Source organism: Cygnus olor, chromosome 11, assembly GCF_009769625.2.
Source record: "Cygnus olor isolate bCygOlo1 chromosome 11, bCygOlo1.pri.v2, whole genome shotgun sequence".
NCBI classification, from domain to species: domain Eukaryota; kingdom Metazoa; phylum Chordata; class Aves; order Anseriformes; family Anatidae; genus Cygnus; species Cygnus olor.
In genome coordinates this window covers 9,534,196-9,551,316 of record NC_049179.1, presented here as the reverse complement: position 1 = coordinate 9,551,316, position 17,121 = coordinate 9,534,196, and the positions used below count along the sequence as shown (strand labels likewise).

General features: G+C 49.0%; 1 protein-coding gene and 2 long non-coding RNA genes across 4 annotated transcripts in view; 1 reads left to right on the top strand and 2 right to left on the bottom strand.

Moving 5' to 3' along the window:
* Positions 1-9,704, bottom strand: part of NPTN (neuroplastin) — a 51,307-nt gene extending 41,603 nt beyond the window's left edge. For both annotated transcript variants that reach the window (XM_040570398.1, XM_040570399.1), the window contains exon 1: positions 9,497-9,704. In XM_040570398.1, coding sequence (XP_040426332.1) covers positions 9,497-9,584 — 88 coding nt within the window. In that variant the 5' untranslated portion in view covers positions 9,585-9,704. The remainder of the gene's footprint in view (positions 1-9,496) is intronic.
* Positions 7,653-9,457, bottom strand: LOC121076259. The gene is made up of 2 exons (XR_005823424.1): positions 9,387-9,457; positions 7,653-9,092 (listed from the first exon to the last, which is right to left on the bottom strand). It is a non-coding gene; the product is annotated as an uncharacterized LOC121076259 (long non-coding RNA).
* A 13-nt stretch (positions 9,705-9,717) lies between the features above and the next one.
* On the top strand, positions 9,718-10,927 carry LOC121076258. Its single transcript, XR_005823423.1, has 2 exons — positions 9,718-9,874; positions 10,593-10,927. It is a non-coding gene; the product is annotated as an uncharacterized LOC121076258 (long non-coding RNA).
* Positions 10,928-17,121: the final 6,194 nt, after the last annotated feature.

Sequence of the window (17,121 nt, the reverse complement as noted above, 5' to 3'; positions counted from 1 at the left end):
TAAATACCTTACTGGAGGTCAGACCAAAGCACGCACAGCATTTGTCCTGCATCAGGCCCTCAACTGCAGCAGTTACGAGAAGAATGTCAGAACAAGGCAAAACGCAGTTGTCATCTGCCAGCCTTCCAGAGTTTGCTGCTGAGGGATGTCCTAAACCAGAGGTGACATTTTCACAGCCATCTCAGGGCAAGTTTACATTTTCCCAAAAAAAATAAAGAAAGAAAAACCTTTATTTAGTAATTTTCCATCTCTGAGAGGCTCTGATTCAGTTCAAAAGAGGACAACAGCGTAATATTTGGAAAAACCCTTTGGGAACTGCAAATCTCCTGCTTTTTGTCAGAGAACTGGGAGCAGTGGCACCAGACGAGGCATTCGCTTGGTGCTGTGGAAGGAACAGGATAAATCCCTGCCCCGTTAATTTGCTGCCTAGATGAAGCATAAAGGGACAACAAGAAATGAGATTTCACTGAAAAAAATCTGAATGTAGGCCACTGACAAGCCATTGTAACTCAGACGTTTACTCACTGAATACTAGGAAGCCCCACACCCTTCTAGATCTACTTAAAGCGAGACTTGAGAAGATGAAAGTAAGAGGGAAAAGAACTAAGCAGCACTTCATTCATCCATTCCCTTCTGCCATTCCTGCCTTGACTAGTATTTATAGCTGCTTAAGAGCTGGTTCTCTGTCCTGTCTTTTCTGCTCCTTTCTCACAAGTTCCCTTCCTGGGATCCAAAAATGCCTTTCTTCTTCCTCCATGTGGCTCAAGCTGGAGGTCACCACGTTGATCCTGGTATCACTAAAAATAGGAGCTCCGTGAGCCCTAGGCCCAGAGAATGCAGCTTTGCTTAGACCTAACTCATTCTGTTATGTGAGAGCAAGCTGAGCACTGCATCGCTTCCAGCACGGCGCTGAAACACCTGTCAGTAAAAGTAGAAGTGAATTCCACGTGAAAGCAAATCAATGGTGTCTTCGTCTCGCATCACGTTCAGTGCCCTAAAGAGACACAAACTGTCCCGTCCGCTTCAGGAGGAGAACGCTGCCTTACTTCACGCTGCTCCTCCTGCCAAAGTTACCAAAAAAACAAAGATTTGCATTGCACCCAATCTAAACACAAACAACACAATAGAAGGAAATGAAGAAGGAAGAAGAATGCTCCTTGAGGGAAATGAAAACATTTGCACTACTGCCATGTGCGCCAACAAGAAGAAAAACGCTCGGTATAGAACACCTACCCTCAGGTACTCGTGTCATCCCAACTGCTTTGCATAAAAAAAGCCAATTGGCACAAATAGAGTAAAGCTCAAACAATTCCTCAAGTGCAGGAGTTAGAGGTGACAGCACTTCTGCTGGGGACAGAATCCAAAAGTGAAGGCAATCCAGACCATTATAAAACATTATATGATGGGAGCCAGTCAGCAAATGAGACAAGCCCAAATGCAGTAGAAGTCAGAAAAGTTTTGTGAAATGAGACTTTTTGGGGGTAATTCTGAAAACCCTGGGGTCAGAGCAGAGACAAATGGACATCCCCAGGCCCACACAAGAGAGGTAAAGCTTGGTGAAGAACCCAGCATAAAACAAACCAAACAGCGACGACTGGCAGCGCAGGTTTCTAGATTACAGAAAGCACCAAGTACCAAACACACCACTTTTTACAGCAAACCAAAGCACAGCAGGAGTGGCAATCCATGTACTTCTCTCAGAGCGATCGTACAAACGGAAAGCTCTCTGCTGATACCCAAAATGCCTGTTTGTTCAACCAACTGGCAAAGCCAGCCCGTTCACCTGCTCTTGGGAAATACCAGCAGCAAGTCTTCCAGTCCACCTGAAGCGTGCTCGGATTGTACCAGTAAGTTCAATTAAAAGCACTCCGTTCTGATGGGATGTGTGCAGAGCAGCCAGTAACACTTCTGCCCACTTTGTCAGGCCTTTTTTTTTTTGTTCCCCAGCACAAAGATGCAAGGGGCTGGAGTGGCCCCGGCTTCCCACTGTACCTAAGCAGCAAAGAAGAGCCCATCCACTAGACTTCCAAAGACACACGGATGTACAGACCGGCTCTGAGTCACAAGCCCTCAATGTTCAGCTGCTTCAGGACTCAGAAAAGCTTCCCCGAGGCACCTCTCTTCAACAAAGTGGTAACCAACTGCTGAACCCACTGGTTATGCAGCCTGGCAGTCATTAAAAGGAAGAAGTTTGCTGCAGAGCTTGTTTTACCGTAGGCGAACGCCGAACACGACAGCATCTCCAAATTCTGAGCTCCCAGTTTGTTGCCTGGAGTCATTAAGGCAACCTATCACAAGTGTAAATTAAGCTGCCTGCATCAAAATCAGGAAGATAAAGTAAAAGTATAAAGTGTCATAGCATGAAGTGTCAGCTGCTGGCAACCTTGGATGCTTAATGCAACGGAGAAAGGAGGAAACAATATTGAGTTACCTGGGAGGTAACTTGTTTGTACACAGAGGCTAGGTCACCTCAAGCAGGAATTAACAATGAGAAGTACAACACCAGGGAGCACGCTGCCTTTGCTTGAAGATATACCGAAGATGAGGCCAACAGAACACCGTTATGGGGCTTCTTATCCTTTGCTGTCAGCCTGCGATCCCTTCCGCTAACGCTGACCGCAACCTGCTCAGAGAGCGACCAAACCAACCAAAGTAACCCCCGAGAAGCACTGATCCTGCCTTTCTCACCTAGGCTGCAGTTCTGAGAATTGCAAAAAATAACAGAAAAGCATTTCCAATTCTCACACCACCTTTCACCATCTCAGATCCCATATCAAGACCCCTCCTTTTCTTTTCCAAACCAAGTAATCCCGACTCACACAACCATCTCCAGGGCAATCTTCATTTCTCTTTTACAGTCTGGACTGTAAGATTCATTTCACACTTTCCTCATGTCAGTCCTTATCTCCATCATTTCCACTCAAGTCAGTGATTAAGCACCACTTTTGGCATCACAAAGGCAAAAGCTGCTTAACATTATAAAACTGGAGTCATTTTAACAAGGCTGAACATAACAGCAGCTGGACTTCAACCTGCAGCCAGCTGAGCATCACTTAATTCATTACGAGTTTTGAATGAATATGACGGGAACTGAAACACTTCCACACTTACAAATCAAACCTGCTAAGGTGGATTATTCCAGCTCACCACCACGAAGCTCTCCTAACATAAACCAGGCCAAAAAAATCCCGCAGCAGTCAGTCACTATGGCATCCGCTTGGTTTTTAAAAATACACCCAAGCATGTGTTCCTTCAAACTCCTGCCGAATGCCTTCGCTGGACTATTTCAGTCTGCCTTTGGTTTGCTACGAAGCCTGCTGGGAGCCTACTGCTTTGCTAAAATCATCATCGAGCTCCCTTTCTAGACATTTAAATACAACTCCCTCCCGTTTTCGCTTCAAATATATTTTGTCAGTTTTGCCGACCTCCCAGAATTAAATCCTTTTCCCCAGGACTTTTTCTCCTATTTGAAGTTCTGGCCTGACGGCCCCTTTTCACATCCATAACAGTCCTCTTCCTCTCCTTTTCTCCCATCTTCAGTATTCACCTTAGAAGATGCTTTTGTTTGAGGTTTCCAAGGTACACAAGCTCTAGGGAGAGCCCCTGTGGCCCCTCCATCTACCACAGACTAGCAGTGATTCAGGTAATGGGGGAAGTAGCTACACTACTCAGCTGCTCTAAGCAGCACTTTGGCTTAACAGATTCTTTAATGTCATATTTGAAAATATGGACTGTAAAAGAAGCCCATAGGCTTCTTCTGTAGACTTTTCCCCCCTTTACTCATACCAGAGCAGGGCATCGTGATTTAATTCTCTTCTATAAAAAGGGCTCACGATGCAAATGTGTTTAGCCTGGTGCTGCCTTGGACACTGCTCCTCCTCAGCTGGAAGATTTGATCTTTCAGACACGCCCTTCTTTTTTTGGTATATAAAAAGGCTTCCGATCTGATAGCAAAAACCACCCCAGTTTACATGAACACAGTGTTCCTGCGGCAGGTCTGAGATTACATCTTATGTACTGAAGTCCCAAGCACACCTTCAAAAACTGAAGGACAGACACGGTGCTTCCGCCTCCCTCACAAGCAGCTGCAGAACAAAATCCTTGGTGCCCTGCCCCTTTCCAACATCAAAGCCACTAAGGACAAAGGCTGTCCTACCCTACAGCTCCCCAGCAGCTCCATTTGGGGTCGAATTTACCCAGGATCAGAGCCCAGCGTTCACACTTTGCCCCACGCCTTCCAGCGGCCGAAATACTACGCTGACATCGTGGTGTCATTTTCCACCATGTGGAAACAGGAACAGGGGAAAAAAAGAATAAAAATCTCACTCTGAAGAGCTTCTAATTCTTAATTATAGCAGAAATCTCGGGCTTCTGACAACACATGATGAAGAACCCTTCACGGCTGCAGAAGTTATTGTCTTTTTGCTTGAATGAGTTTGCGTCAGCGCTTAAGTAGTGACTTCAACCACACAGATGACCCAAAAAAGCTTCAAGCTCATCAAGAGGGCATGAATTTTTAAAAGTCTACAGTAGTTATCTTACTAGGGGATAAATACTCCCAAGACATTCAATCCAGGCTGAAATTATATTTAGATTTAATTAGACCCTCTCACTTACAACGCCAAAAGAAATGGTACGGTACAAGGTAGCAAAAAAAAGTTTAACGTGGAATGAAAACGTATTTCATATCAAGGAAGTTTTGTTTTGTTTTTTAAAGGAACATAAGTGATGTTTCAGACAATTATCATGGTTTTAATAACTGGATATTATTTTCTGATACAGAACTTTGACAACAGCCGAGGACTGTTGTCCTTTGACTCTCCCCCCTCCAACTTTACACAAGCCAGGTTTCACATTCTCGCATTAACAGGGTAAAAAACCCTGCCAAGTCCCCAAAATCGTTACGAAACGCAGCTAAGCAGCTTGTTTTAAGTTGCACTGACTACACAACAACCATCCTCAAGCACCTGCCAGGCTGCGTACAGGACCCAACACCAAACCTTCACACCCAGGGGCAGCATCCCAAGCGCAGGCGGGTCCCCACGGAGCTCCTGCCACCCCATGTCCCACTCCTGGCAGAGCGGGATCGCAGCGCCACGATCAGGTCACGGGCTGCGGGGCAAAGGTAGGTGCTGCCCCGCTGCTGGCTGGACATCAGCTCTCTGCAGCACTTGCAGAAGATGGGTGAATGGAAGAGGACAGGCGGTGTTATGTTTAAAATGGAGAGCAATCGTGGGCCAGCCGATCCCCTTTCAGTCTCCAGAAAGACAAAGGGAGAAATCTCTTCGATGAGCAGAGCTTTGTTGTGGTTTGATGCACCTTGCCCATGACAACCTGATCTCCCGCTGCAAAAACTGAAGTAACTGGAGGAGAAAATAGATGTGCTTTTCCTAATTTCAGTAAGGCTTTTCATGCTGCCCCCTGCAAGAGCCTTCTAACCAAAAATAAAATGTCACTGACGTAGCTTTGCATATCAGGTGTGCGCTTTTTAATGTGGCACAGTGAACAAGTAGATGGAAAATGGAATAAATCAGATAGGTGATGGGTAGAGCATCATTTAAGCTGATAAAACTACAGCAAGCTGAGGTAGGGGTGGGTTCCAGAGGGCAAAATGGGACTTCTGACAACGGGAAGGAAGGCACCAGAAGTAGGTACGGTGCCATTTAATGAGAACAGCCAAGAACTACTGGGTTCTAGGCAGTAAAAGAGCACGAAGCAGCAGTCGTGCAACCTGACTGACCACTGGGAAGGATCCCACCGTGCCGTAAAGACCCCGTTTGCCCCGTGCTGCAAACAGAAGCGCCATCTGCAAGAGGCGCTGAGCGATCCTTCCCCGCTGCCGAGCCTTGGTCCGCTCCCAGCTGGAACCGTGGCCGGTTCCACGCGTCACACTCCAGGACACGTGGCTGAAGAAAACCCACAGGAAAGCACCGGGAACAGTCAGGAAAATACAACTTGTGGTGAATGACCGTGACAACTGACCCCCAGAAGTACAGAAAGTAATTGCTGGTGAGAAGGAATATCCTGCTCCCTTCTCTGAATTGCACAGGTTTAGGGAATAAGAAGCCTAGTGACAGGAAAGCAGGTTTAGGATAGATTTATGGAAGACCTTTCCAGCCAGTGGATGAGCAGAAACCGTTTATCTAACTTGCAGTGTTAAGAGGCTCCTCAATGGGAGCTGCAGCACCTCCAGCACCCGTTTAAAGGCTGGGCTTTACAACCAGATGAATCACAGGCTGGCATTGTCCTTTACAATGCAATTTCTTACAATTGCCTCCTCTAAAGTAGTACTTAGAGCTAAAGAAACAGCTCATTGTGAAGGAGAGAATGCACCTCATTCACCAATGCAACCAGCAGTCTTCGGGCAGCATTGTGCTGTGAGGACAGTCAGCATCATTTCAAGTACTTCCACCAGCTCTCCGTTCCTTGACACAATTAAAGCCCTTGTTGAAGCGTTGGTACCAGCAGTTGGAATCTCTTCACCCTTTGGAGATCTGCTAGAATTGGATGCAGTTTTCAAGCACATACATTAGTCACGTTGCTTGTATCTAAGTTTCCTATGCGGGAGTTGTAGGAGGAAGGAGAATAGAGATAGTGGGGAAGGGAACAGAGCTCTGAACACTCTCCTCGCTGCTCAGCCCACACTTGTGCTCCATAAGCGCTGTACGAAACTGTTCCTTGGTTTTATCTGGGGACCATTAAAATCATGTCAGTGCAAAATGGATGAGAATCTGCAGTCAGAAATAACACTCACAATTTTAAAGATGCAACGTTTAAGAATTTTCTCTTGTAGACAAGACACGATTAAGTCTGTTTTAACCATGCTTTGCCAGACCAGATCTCTTAAAAGGAACAACTGGAAAATAGCAATTCAGCTCACTTGGTGGGGTCGACTGCAAACTTAACAGGGTCAGCCTGAGCATCTGTTTTAGACACCGGTAAAAATACAGCCACGCTCCTTTAAAACCAAAGGCTCCAAGGTGAAAGCCCTCATATCCTGAAGCCTTTATTTTTAAACCAGCAGCTGGAGAAATAAACAGATTGCAAAGCTCAAAAGCCAGCAACCAGAGAGGGCACGGAATTCATCACCAAAGAGGCGAGTCAAGCATCTTCCCATAAGGAGGACGCTGTCTGTTTTCAAGTGATTTTCCAGCAAATACCAGTTGGAAGCCACAGGTTTACACAGACCTTCTTGCCAGACTGACTTTTTCCAGCTGTTCCTCATCTCTCTTCTAGCCCTCCGCTCTGTCACATCATTAAGCCACGCTTGGGGTGCAAGTGACAGGCAGCACCAGAAATGTAGCCTCGAGGAACCCAACACATTTCACAGAGGAATCCCCAGGAAAAGTTCCCCTTTCTGACACACGACTTTTTCTGTGACCTTTAGGCGTTTATGCAAGAGCTCTGAAAATAATCCACACAAATGCCAGAAACCTGCTTCCAGTTTCATAAGCTTAAATCTATAGGCAGCGCTAATTAAAAATGCGCTGAATTGCATTAATTCTAGAAAAAACACTGTCTGTTCAGCAGCAGAAAAAAGGCTGCTCCCAACGGACAGGACTCCACCGTGTATTTTTTGGGCCATGTGAGTGGTTTCCACCACATGCCATGTGTGTCCTGCAGCTCAATAAGCACACTCACTGTTCCTTTTCTGACCCAAACTCAGCCATACTGTGTGTTGAACAGCCCTTGGCATCACCTCTCACTACAGCAATGACTACAGAGCAATAACAGGTAACGAGGCTCTTGGCTCTAGCTCTGGGGCTATCCTCCACATGCTTTACAGCACACCCCTGTCAATATTCAGATGTTTTTTTTCCCAAGGAGTTGCCCCTGACAGACTTCCACATCTACTCAAATCACATAATTTTTCTAATGGCTTACAAGGAGCGCACACAATCCAGGGAACAGCTGTACCATTCCCTCACAAAAAAAGAATTGTTTCATTAAGCATCTCGTTGGCCACTATTTGCAGAAAGAAATCAGTTCCTCTGTGGCAGGGCCTGACCTCCAAGCTCTGTAGTCTCACCTCATGCCACAACCACCTGCCAGCATTTCACACCTTGCTTGCAAACCCAGCACAGAACAGCTTCAGGCACGCGACCCACTTCACTCGCGGGGCAGGAGACCACTCACCTCACTTTACCTGAACACCACGGGGAACACAACACGGGCAGGTTAACCCTGCCAAAGTGTTTTAATAGCACAGCTACCTCGGGGAGCAGACAGCATCTCTGCAACAGAGAACCTTGATGTCCACAAGGCAGCCCAACTTGCTGTATTCTGGGGATCCAGGTCCCCAGCTCCCACTGAACACCACCAAAATTTGCCCAGAGCCTTTGCGGCTCCTTTGGAAAGGCCCCCACACTGCAGAAAGCCTACAGGCTTCATTCGCACAGCGTGGGTGCCAAAGCTTCTCCTGTGTGGTTAACAGTCAGACATGGAGCTCAGTTCTGGTTTCAGACTGCAAAATCAAAATATATTGAGTCAGTCATTCTGATCTGGGATCTTTGGGCCATTATTTCTTAAATCTGCATGTCTACCACCATTGTCAGATATGTTGAAAGGCCTCAGTGCTTTTTTTTTTCCTAGAGCAAACAGTCAATGAGGCTGACCCCAGGCTGCAAAGTAAAACCCACCTCAGGAGAAGGAAGCTAGGACAGCACAGCATCTGCAGAGCAGAAAGGATGAAGAGAGGAGGATGGAACAACGCAAACTCATCCAGGGGTCAGCGTATTACTGAGGTACAGTTTCATTTGGGGAAGATTTCCCCAATGCACAATAAACCTCCAGCTCACGAGCCAGGCTCCCTGCCCTTACGTTAGCTTCACCACAATTCTGCACGAGAAGCCTGCTGGCAGCAAGGCAGCGCTGAGACAGCTCCGGAGCACGCACAGCCTGATTTACAGCCGCCTCTGGCCTGCGGATCACCTGGTAAGCTGCACATTTCTCTAAGCTCTGCGGGATCTTCCTCCAAGCGCCGATTTAGGCCAGCCTCTTGGCCCCGCTTCGTTCTGCCACTAATTGCCATGCACTTGGCTGCAAGCTCATCGGGGAGGAGGCATGCCGTGCTAGATTTAGCTCAGACTATCCTACAAGGAACAGAGAAGGGTGTTTTTTTTCCCCCCTTTTCCTCCCAGTTGCTAAGGAACTACGACTTTATCGCATTAGAAACCAGCGAGAGCAGCTCGGCAGATGCAGGTTCGGTGGGCGGGAGGCGATGTTCCAGCCCCCCGGCCGCAGATCACCTCAGGAAGCGGCAGGGGGGAAAGGGACGAGGAGTTGGGGGGCCCCCAGCTCCCTCCTTCCCCCTCCCAGCGGGGCCGGAGCCTCCCAAATCCCCCCCAAACCCCCTCTCAGCGCAACCCCCCTTTCGCCTCCCGCACCTTTTTGACCCTCGTCCCCCACCGTAGCCTCCCCCTTAGCAACGTGCGGCCCCATAGCAACGGGCGGCCCCATAGCAACGCGCCCCCCCCCCCCCGCCCTTCACCCTCACCGTTCTGCGCGGCGGAGGGCGCCGGCAGCAGGGCGGCCGTGAGCAGCAGCAGGGAGAAGGCGGCGGGGAGCGGCCCGGAGCGGGACATCCTCCTGGTCGGGGCCGGGGGCGAGCGGGAGGCGGCTCCGTCCCCGTCCTTCTCCGCCGACCTCCTACCGCAGCTCCGCCGCCGCCGCCGGCTCTCGCGAGACTTCGGGCCCCGCCGGGGGCGGGGGAGGCGCGGTCACGTGGGGGGCGGGCAGCGCGGGCGCGCCGCTCACCCCCTCGGGCGCCATCTTGTGCTGGGGTAGGGGATGGGGGTGCGGGCTGCCAGCCTCCCGGCGCTGCGGTCCTCGGGCTGAAATGAGGCTGAGAGAGCCGGCTGGGTGCTGGAGAGGGGTGGGAGTGTGAGGGAGGGTGTCCGGGGCTCGCAGCTGGGAGGTTTCGGTGCTTTCGTAGGCAGCCCTGTCTCCGCAGAGCCCCTTCAGGGCTCTGAGGTGGCGAGGGTGAAGTTGCTTCTGTGCCCCACAGAGCTGTGACCTCGCTTTTATTCTTCGTTCTCAGTGAAAATGCCAGCAGATAGTCGTGGAGGCAGGCTCGGGGCCCTGCTAGCCTTCATATTTAACTGCCCTTGCAAGATCACAATTTTCACAGCCATTATTAGCAAAAATAATTCAGGAGTTTTACCCCCCATTCAACAGGGGCTGCAAGTGTTGCTGCAACCCCAAATTCATCCCAAAGTGCTCCCCTTAAGACACAAATAGATAACCTGCACCCCTGAAAGACCAACTTTTTTTTCCCTCAGCCACACATTAAGTTTAAACAGAATTTTATCAATTGTCACCTGCCTGCATGTCTTTTCCCCTTGCATCAGGTTTCTGCATGGAGTTTACTTGGCAAAAGTATTGTACTTTTTATGAAAGTACAATGCAGCGTGTGAAATTTTGCAGTAAATAATAAATGGGAAAACTCTGGGAAAGCACCTCACAAGGGCAGCCTCATCCTGCGCACCTGCCTGAGGTCTGCTTGTGGTTAGGGCTGCAGACTGCCAGCACATAAGCCTACTTGTTGATAAACAAACAATAAAAAATAAATAAAACACTTGTGTTTTTTCAAGTACAGGGATCTGCCCTTCTCATTGCACAGATGTGAAGCTGAGGCCACAAGAAGTGAAGGCATTTGCCCCAGGTCAGTGGTGGAATTGCGTGCAAAAAGCTCAGAAATTCACTCCTCGTTCACTGGACCTGCCAAGCACCCCTGGAAATAGTTGTGGTTACACCTCAAGGCTCCCGGGTGAACTTTGGGCTGGTCACCTAAGTTTTCTCTTTATTCCCTTCTTGTAAAGTACAGATATTGGATCAGACAAGCTACTTATGCTTGGGTTGCTTTCTACTGTGCTGGTGACCCCAGCTGATTGTAAATGCAATTTAGATGACATAAAAGCTGATCTCTGACTGCTTTCCCTCCTGGGCTGGCGCACAGTTGGAGTGTGCTGTTGAACACTTTAACACATCCAAGGTGAGGAGATTTGCAGGAGACTGGAACACACCAGCACAGAAGGATGCTGAAAAAGATAAAAATAAAGAAAATCCCTCAAGAGCACATTTTCTGCTTTTTGATCAGTCCTCTGTCTCCACTCCAGAGATCTCTGCATGCTCAGGACTCCCAAAATTGTCCAAAGATTGTCTAGCTTCTCCCCCTCCCACAAAAGGGGCTCTGAGAGGATGTTAATGCAACCAGCAGTTGTTTCCTTTTCCAGGCAAAGCTTCCTGACCATTAAATCCCATTGCAGAAGCTTCTTTGACCAGGGTGCAGCCTGCAGTGGCCACGCTAATTGTACCCTCGCTGCCAGGCTTCACTTGGAGCAGCTCTTTGACATTGCACCCGGATTGCTTCGCCTCGTTATCCTCAGCTGATTGCTAGCAAACAGAGTCCTTTCATTGTTGGTGTGACTCAAGGACTGAAAAGGAGGATCAGACACACCTTTTTCACGGAAACCCTGCTACTCAGTTGAAGCGGATGAAATTGCTGCTTGAGCGCTTCAGGGCTTTGATGATGATCATGGGCTTAGGGTCTGCTGAGGTCACAGGAGAGAAACCTTCAGGCTGTGCCCAACCCTGGCTGGCCATGGCTCTCCAAGGATGCCGTGATACTGAACTCGATCTGCATCATATGTTCCACTGTGCCGTGTATCCTGCACTTGAGCATTTCCATGGTGCATTTCCATGACTCACTATTCTTGCCAGCTGAATCATCTGTGACACTACTATTTGTTTTCTTGCCATGGCGCAGAAACATCCTCTTTTCTCCCCTCGTTTGTTGTTCCCTGGAACAGTCCTCACAGTAGCGCTAGAAAACCAGAAGGAACAGGGAAAAAGAAGCAGAAAGCAAGATTTCACATGGTGCTCTCCTTCCTTCTGCTTTCTGCATGCTGTTTTGCCTGCTCCCAAGGATTTTGCTGCAGCTCTCATTTTTGCAGACACCCACTCAGCATTAGGCCTTACCTACACTCGAGTGTTTTCCAAGTTTGGAGCTAGTTAGCGATGTACTTGCCTCCGAGCATGGTTTGTATATGCACAGTAATACTTGTTTCGTAACCATGGCAGCTCGCAGTGACTCACACTGCCGGAGGCCTGGGCCGAAGTTAGCAGAAGGCTTCGGCACACTGTTGTTTCCCTTTATCTTCTCCCCACTGTTGCATAATTCATCTGTCACGTTTGCACTGCTCTGGCTCCATCCTGGGGACAACCCCGGGACATGCTGCCCCACTCGCCGGGAGCTTTGCTCCGCCAGAGAGCAGGGTAGAGCCGCCGGGGTTTCCCTCGAGGGCTCTGATTACCCAGAGCGGCTAACAAAGATGGAGCAGATGGAGCTGCCCTGTGGTTTTGTGGTTGAGGCACAGCGTACAACACAAGGAACAAAAGCAGAAGATCACCGTGCTGACGGACCCCACCTGAAGCCTGCTGTTGTCTTTGAGAGTCTTTTGGGGAGCTTTTGGGTTTCTACAGATTCCCTAACGTATATAGCCAGTGTCTCAGGTATCCAGCATGGCTAGCATGGGATAAAAAGCTGTTCTCTCACTGGGCACAAGTATGTCCTCTTTTAACAGGTCACACTTATAGTGGAGTTGTTTAGAAAAATAGGAGTTGCCAGCACTGGGTGCAACATAGCAGCTTGATGGTAAGAAAAGGGTTTTATTCCAGAGACAAGTGTTCCACTTGTTTTTTGGGGGGATGTTTTTTTGCTTGTACAGTGATTCCTGACCTTGTGAGTGGAAAGGGGAACTCGGACAGAAATTTTCCAGAGTAACTCACAATCCCCACACTTCCCCTTCACTCGAGACCCATCTTCTTTTCTCCTGGCATGCATCAATCTGGGTTATTCTCTGAGACTTCAGCTAAAGCGGGACAGAAAGCGTGGGATTCAAAACAAGCAGAGAGGAAGAAAATCATCATACGAAGTTCCTGTTCTTTTTCCCACTGTAGAACAGCAAGGAGGCATCGTCCTTTTGTGTGTGTGTGTGTGTCATCTTTGAGCTGTCTTCTTGCAACTGGAAGCATTTAAGACATCCCTGTTATTTTGATGTATTTATTGATACACTTTGGCACTTGAAGAAAGCTTTGCCTCGAGAAGTCTCGCTCGCAGTCACCTTCTTTTGAATCTATTATTGGAAAGTTGAAAATGTAGGGTAGAGCGTGAAATGCTTGGTGACGTCTAGCAGTGAAACTCAGCTACTGCAGCTGCTCTCTCGGGGCTGAGAAATGCTGAATAACGTCGGTTAATGCCTTGACATGCTGGTGAAAGCGTAGATCCATGCTTCAGCTGGCTCGAATCAGCTTGTAGACACACACGCAGGGTACTTGCACACCAGACTGCTGCTGCTTTACAAGACTGCATTAAGCGCAGGGTCGCGCTGTTTGCGTTGCGTGCGCAGAGGAGACGAATGAGCAAACACAATGCAATATGCATGCGTGTGCTTACATGTTATGTAAGGTTGCCGGCCATCAGTGCTCCTTGCCTGCCTTGCAGCATCCTAAGGAGCAGCTCTGGCCCTTAGGTTACACACGGATGATTAGCAGCTCGTCTCCCCAGAGGAACAATGGTGGGAAGGGAACACCATTAACCTAAGGAGGTAACTGAGCTGCGGCTGCTCCCAGGGCTGTTCCAGGAGAGCTGCCAGCCCCTTGGGACAGAGGTGACACCCATCCCGGTGAGTCACCAGAAAGGCTCTCTGGCTCTTCTTACAGGCAGGGCACGAGGGGCTGGGACTGCTGACAAGGCTTCATCCTGCACAGCGGCTAAACTGGCGACATGGCTCAGCATCATTGCTGCTAGCTCGACGTGGGGACACGGAGCCGCAGGACTGAGCTACTGGGGTTGGCAGCTCCTGCCACCATCAAGTCAAAATCACGGCTAGAGCGGGTTGTTGCTGGCTGATAGGAAAATTGGAGCTTGGTGGAAATGCCAGTAGGAAAAACCAAGGTGATTCTGTGCAAGGGAATGTGAGAAAATGATGGAGGAGCAAGGAGCAGCAAAAGAGGAGGTGGAAGAAGAAAAAAAAAGGAAGAGATTGAACTGAAGTGGTGCTCTAAGGAATGAGAGACAAAGGAAAAGCTTGTAAAACCAGAGAAAAGCATGTAAAATCACTTTCTGAAAAAAAAAAAAAAAAAAAAAATGGAGAGGAAGGACCCTCGGGTAGTCGTGAGAAAAGTATAGATGTACTTTCTCATTTTGCAGAAAGGTGGCTTTCCACATCTCAGCTCCGGCGGGTAATGGCAGTTTGGTTATTTCTAGCACCCCCGCCCCGTCCTCCTACATGTTCAAATGTTCCTGTCAGAAATGGTCAAAATGTTTGAACTGATTTCTTTTTTTCTTCCCCTAAGGAGAAGTGTCCTTTCAAACAGTACAAACATTGTGACAGAAAAGGTAATTTTGGATGGAACGATTCACAATGCAAACAAAACCAGAATCCGATGAGAATTATTGGCATATCTGATTTCATCTGCGTTATGGCAGAAGTCTGAAGGATGCCTCACTGATTTTTGGCAGAAAAGGACTAAGACAGACAAAGAGGAATCAAAGTGCTGTTTTCCCCTCTCCCTGACCCAACCCTGAAGTTATTTCTCTCAACAGCAATTATTTCATCCAGCTCAGCCCTGCAGTAATGTTTTTCTCCACCCATTATTTTTTGGAAACCAGGTCCAATAGACTAAGTTTCCAGTTACAGATACACGAGAGCTATTCCCCGACCTCGTTATCCTGAGGAAAGGGGTAACGTTATCCTCCTGCTCTCATTAAGAGCAGCTCCATCCAGCCGCGGGCAGTGCACGTGGGGACAGCCCCACTGTTCCCCAACTCCCTGTGGGTCACAGCAGGAAGCCTCTGAGAAAGCACAGCGGAAAACCCGAACATCTGGAGCAGTTTGCTTGGAGCAGAGGTGAATTTGTGGGTGATGCCATCAGCAGTAGACGGCAGGTGGCACCCATGGATTAGTGCAGGGCTTGCTCTGGGTGAGCGTGAGCCCGGCTGGGCGATGCCTGAAGCGAGGGCCGGGGAGATGCTTTAACTCCATCTCCTTGGGGAATTAATAAATAAGTAGGGAAATGGAAAAAAAGGAGGGAAATGAGCCCTCTTGATTGCACGAAGGGACTTCTGCGTCCTGTTTTTGCTGGCCTGGGGCACATTCAGGCTATGCTCTTTGCATTTTGTTAGCCTAGGGAACAAGCTTGTCTTGGGGCCCCGAATGTCTGGGATGTCCATAGGAAGCAGGCTTGCTCTGCCAGGGAGCAAAAAGTGCACTGCTCCTCCAGGGAAGGGGAAACGAGTGGCTGGCAGGATGGGGACAAGCCCCAAGGGACCTGAACAAGAGGAGCTGAAGACGGCCAAGAGTCCAGACCATCAGGTGTGCTCACAGTGAGGAGATCAAGGCAAGAAATCTGTCTGCAGGTCAGGATCAGGCATGGCGAGGGCAACCAAGCTCAGATGCAGTGGGGCGACCCCTGCACAAGTCTATAACTAAAACGAAGACAATGAAACTCAGATCAGACAATGAAACTTGGATCGTTTGGGGGCCGATGGAGGGAAGAAGCTGTCCAGGAGTTCATCGTGGTGGGTGCTGCACACACCCATGCTACTTGTTGTGTCTCCTACGTGATGCTTTGTCTGGCCATGGCCAGGCTTTCTGGGACGGGGCTGCCTGTGCTGCCTTGGGGACATGGCTTGGGGACAGGGGACATCCCTCCAGATGCCATCCATGGAAGGAGCCCCCAAGCAGCTCCAGACCCTTCAGGGTGCACTAGGGTGCAACAAGGACGCCTGAGATGAAACATAAAATAAATACCAGCCATGAGAAAGAAGAGGGGCAGCCATGAGGGCACTACTGGGCTTTAATGACCCCAGTCGGCCTCACCTGGAACCCGCACCTTCCTCTCCATCAAGGAGCACCAGGAAGGACTAGGCAAAATGGGCTGAAAACCTTCCAGAAAGGTGCAGAGAGGGCTGGGACAAGCTTCCAGATGCAAATGCAAAAAGTAATTTCTGCGGAAGGATTTCTTTATCGATAGGAGAAAACGAACAATAGGGGATGGTGGTGAGCGGCCACAGGCTCAGCTGAATACCTTCAGTATCTCACCTAGAAAATCTTGGGGGAGTGTGTGGGGGGGGGGGGGGGTGGGGGGGAGGGAGGAGGAGAGATTTAATTGATGGCAAACATTATGGGCTGCACAGAGGTAGAGGTGCTCCAGACTGAGCAGGGAGGACTTTTATAGCAGCTAACAGATGAGCGTCGTGAAAGATGGCTGTGATTCTTTGGGCATTTCTGGGTTAGATTGCAGTAAAATTGCAGCAAGAAAGCAATTTTGCTTTAATCAACTATATAACAAAGCCCCAACACAGTGAAGAGCAGAAGGTGTCAGAATATAGGAAATTGTCAGCATTGCTGGAGCTGAAAGATAAGATTGTACTCTCCATGGCTACACTAAAAGAGGATAAATGATCCATAGGGGCAATTCAGAAAGAAAATAACCTACAATTAAAGTTGTTTGAATTACAGTCTTAGGGAAGCATGGGAGCAGGAAAAAGCCAGTTTCAGTGGAAAGTCTGAAGCCTCCTTCCCACGTGCTTTCAGAAAGCAGAACTTTTTTGGGAAATGAAATCAGAACTGAGCAGGGCAACCCCTACAGTAGAGCAAAGGATGAGTTAGAGGGGACCCTATAGGGATGGGAGGAGGTGGTTGTGCTCTGCTCAGCACAGGTGGGACCTCAGCTCCGGTCTTGTGGCTCTTGGCTGCCTCCAGCCATGACTCCATCGAACTGGGGAGAGGAAAAGAGCTTAATTTGTAGGGAAGCAGATATAGGGTGAAACCTATCTGTGTGACCCCTGCCAGAGGCTGTCTGGCACCTTCACTGGGTTTTGGGTGGGTGGGCTGGGTTGGGCAGGGCTTGTGGCCATGTCCCCGGGTGAGTCCTGCTACGGGACAGGGGGGGCCATGCTGCAAACCTCCCCTTGAAACCCCAGAGACCATCAGGCGAAAGCGTGGGGGAACGAGGGGCTGATTTTTGGATCCATCATTGCATCTTACAGCTTTGTGAGTGGGAATCTCCTGCTTTTTTGCAGGACCGCTCCCGAGCAGGTGGCAGGGATATTTG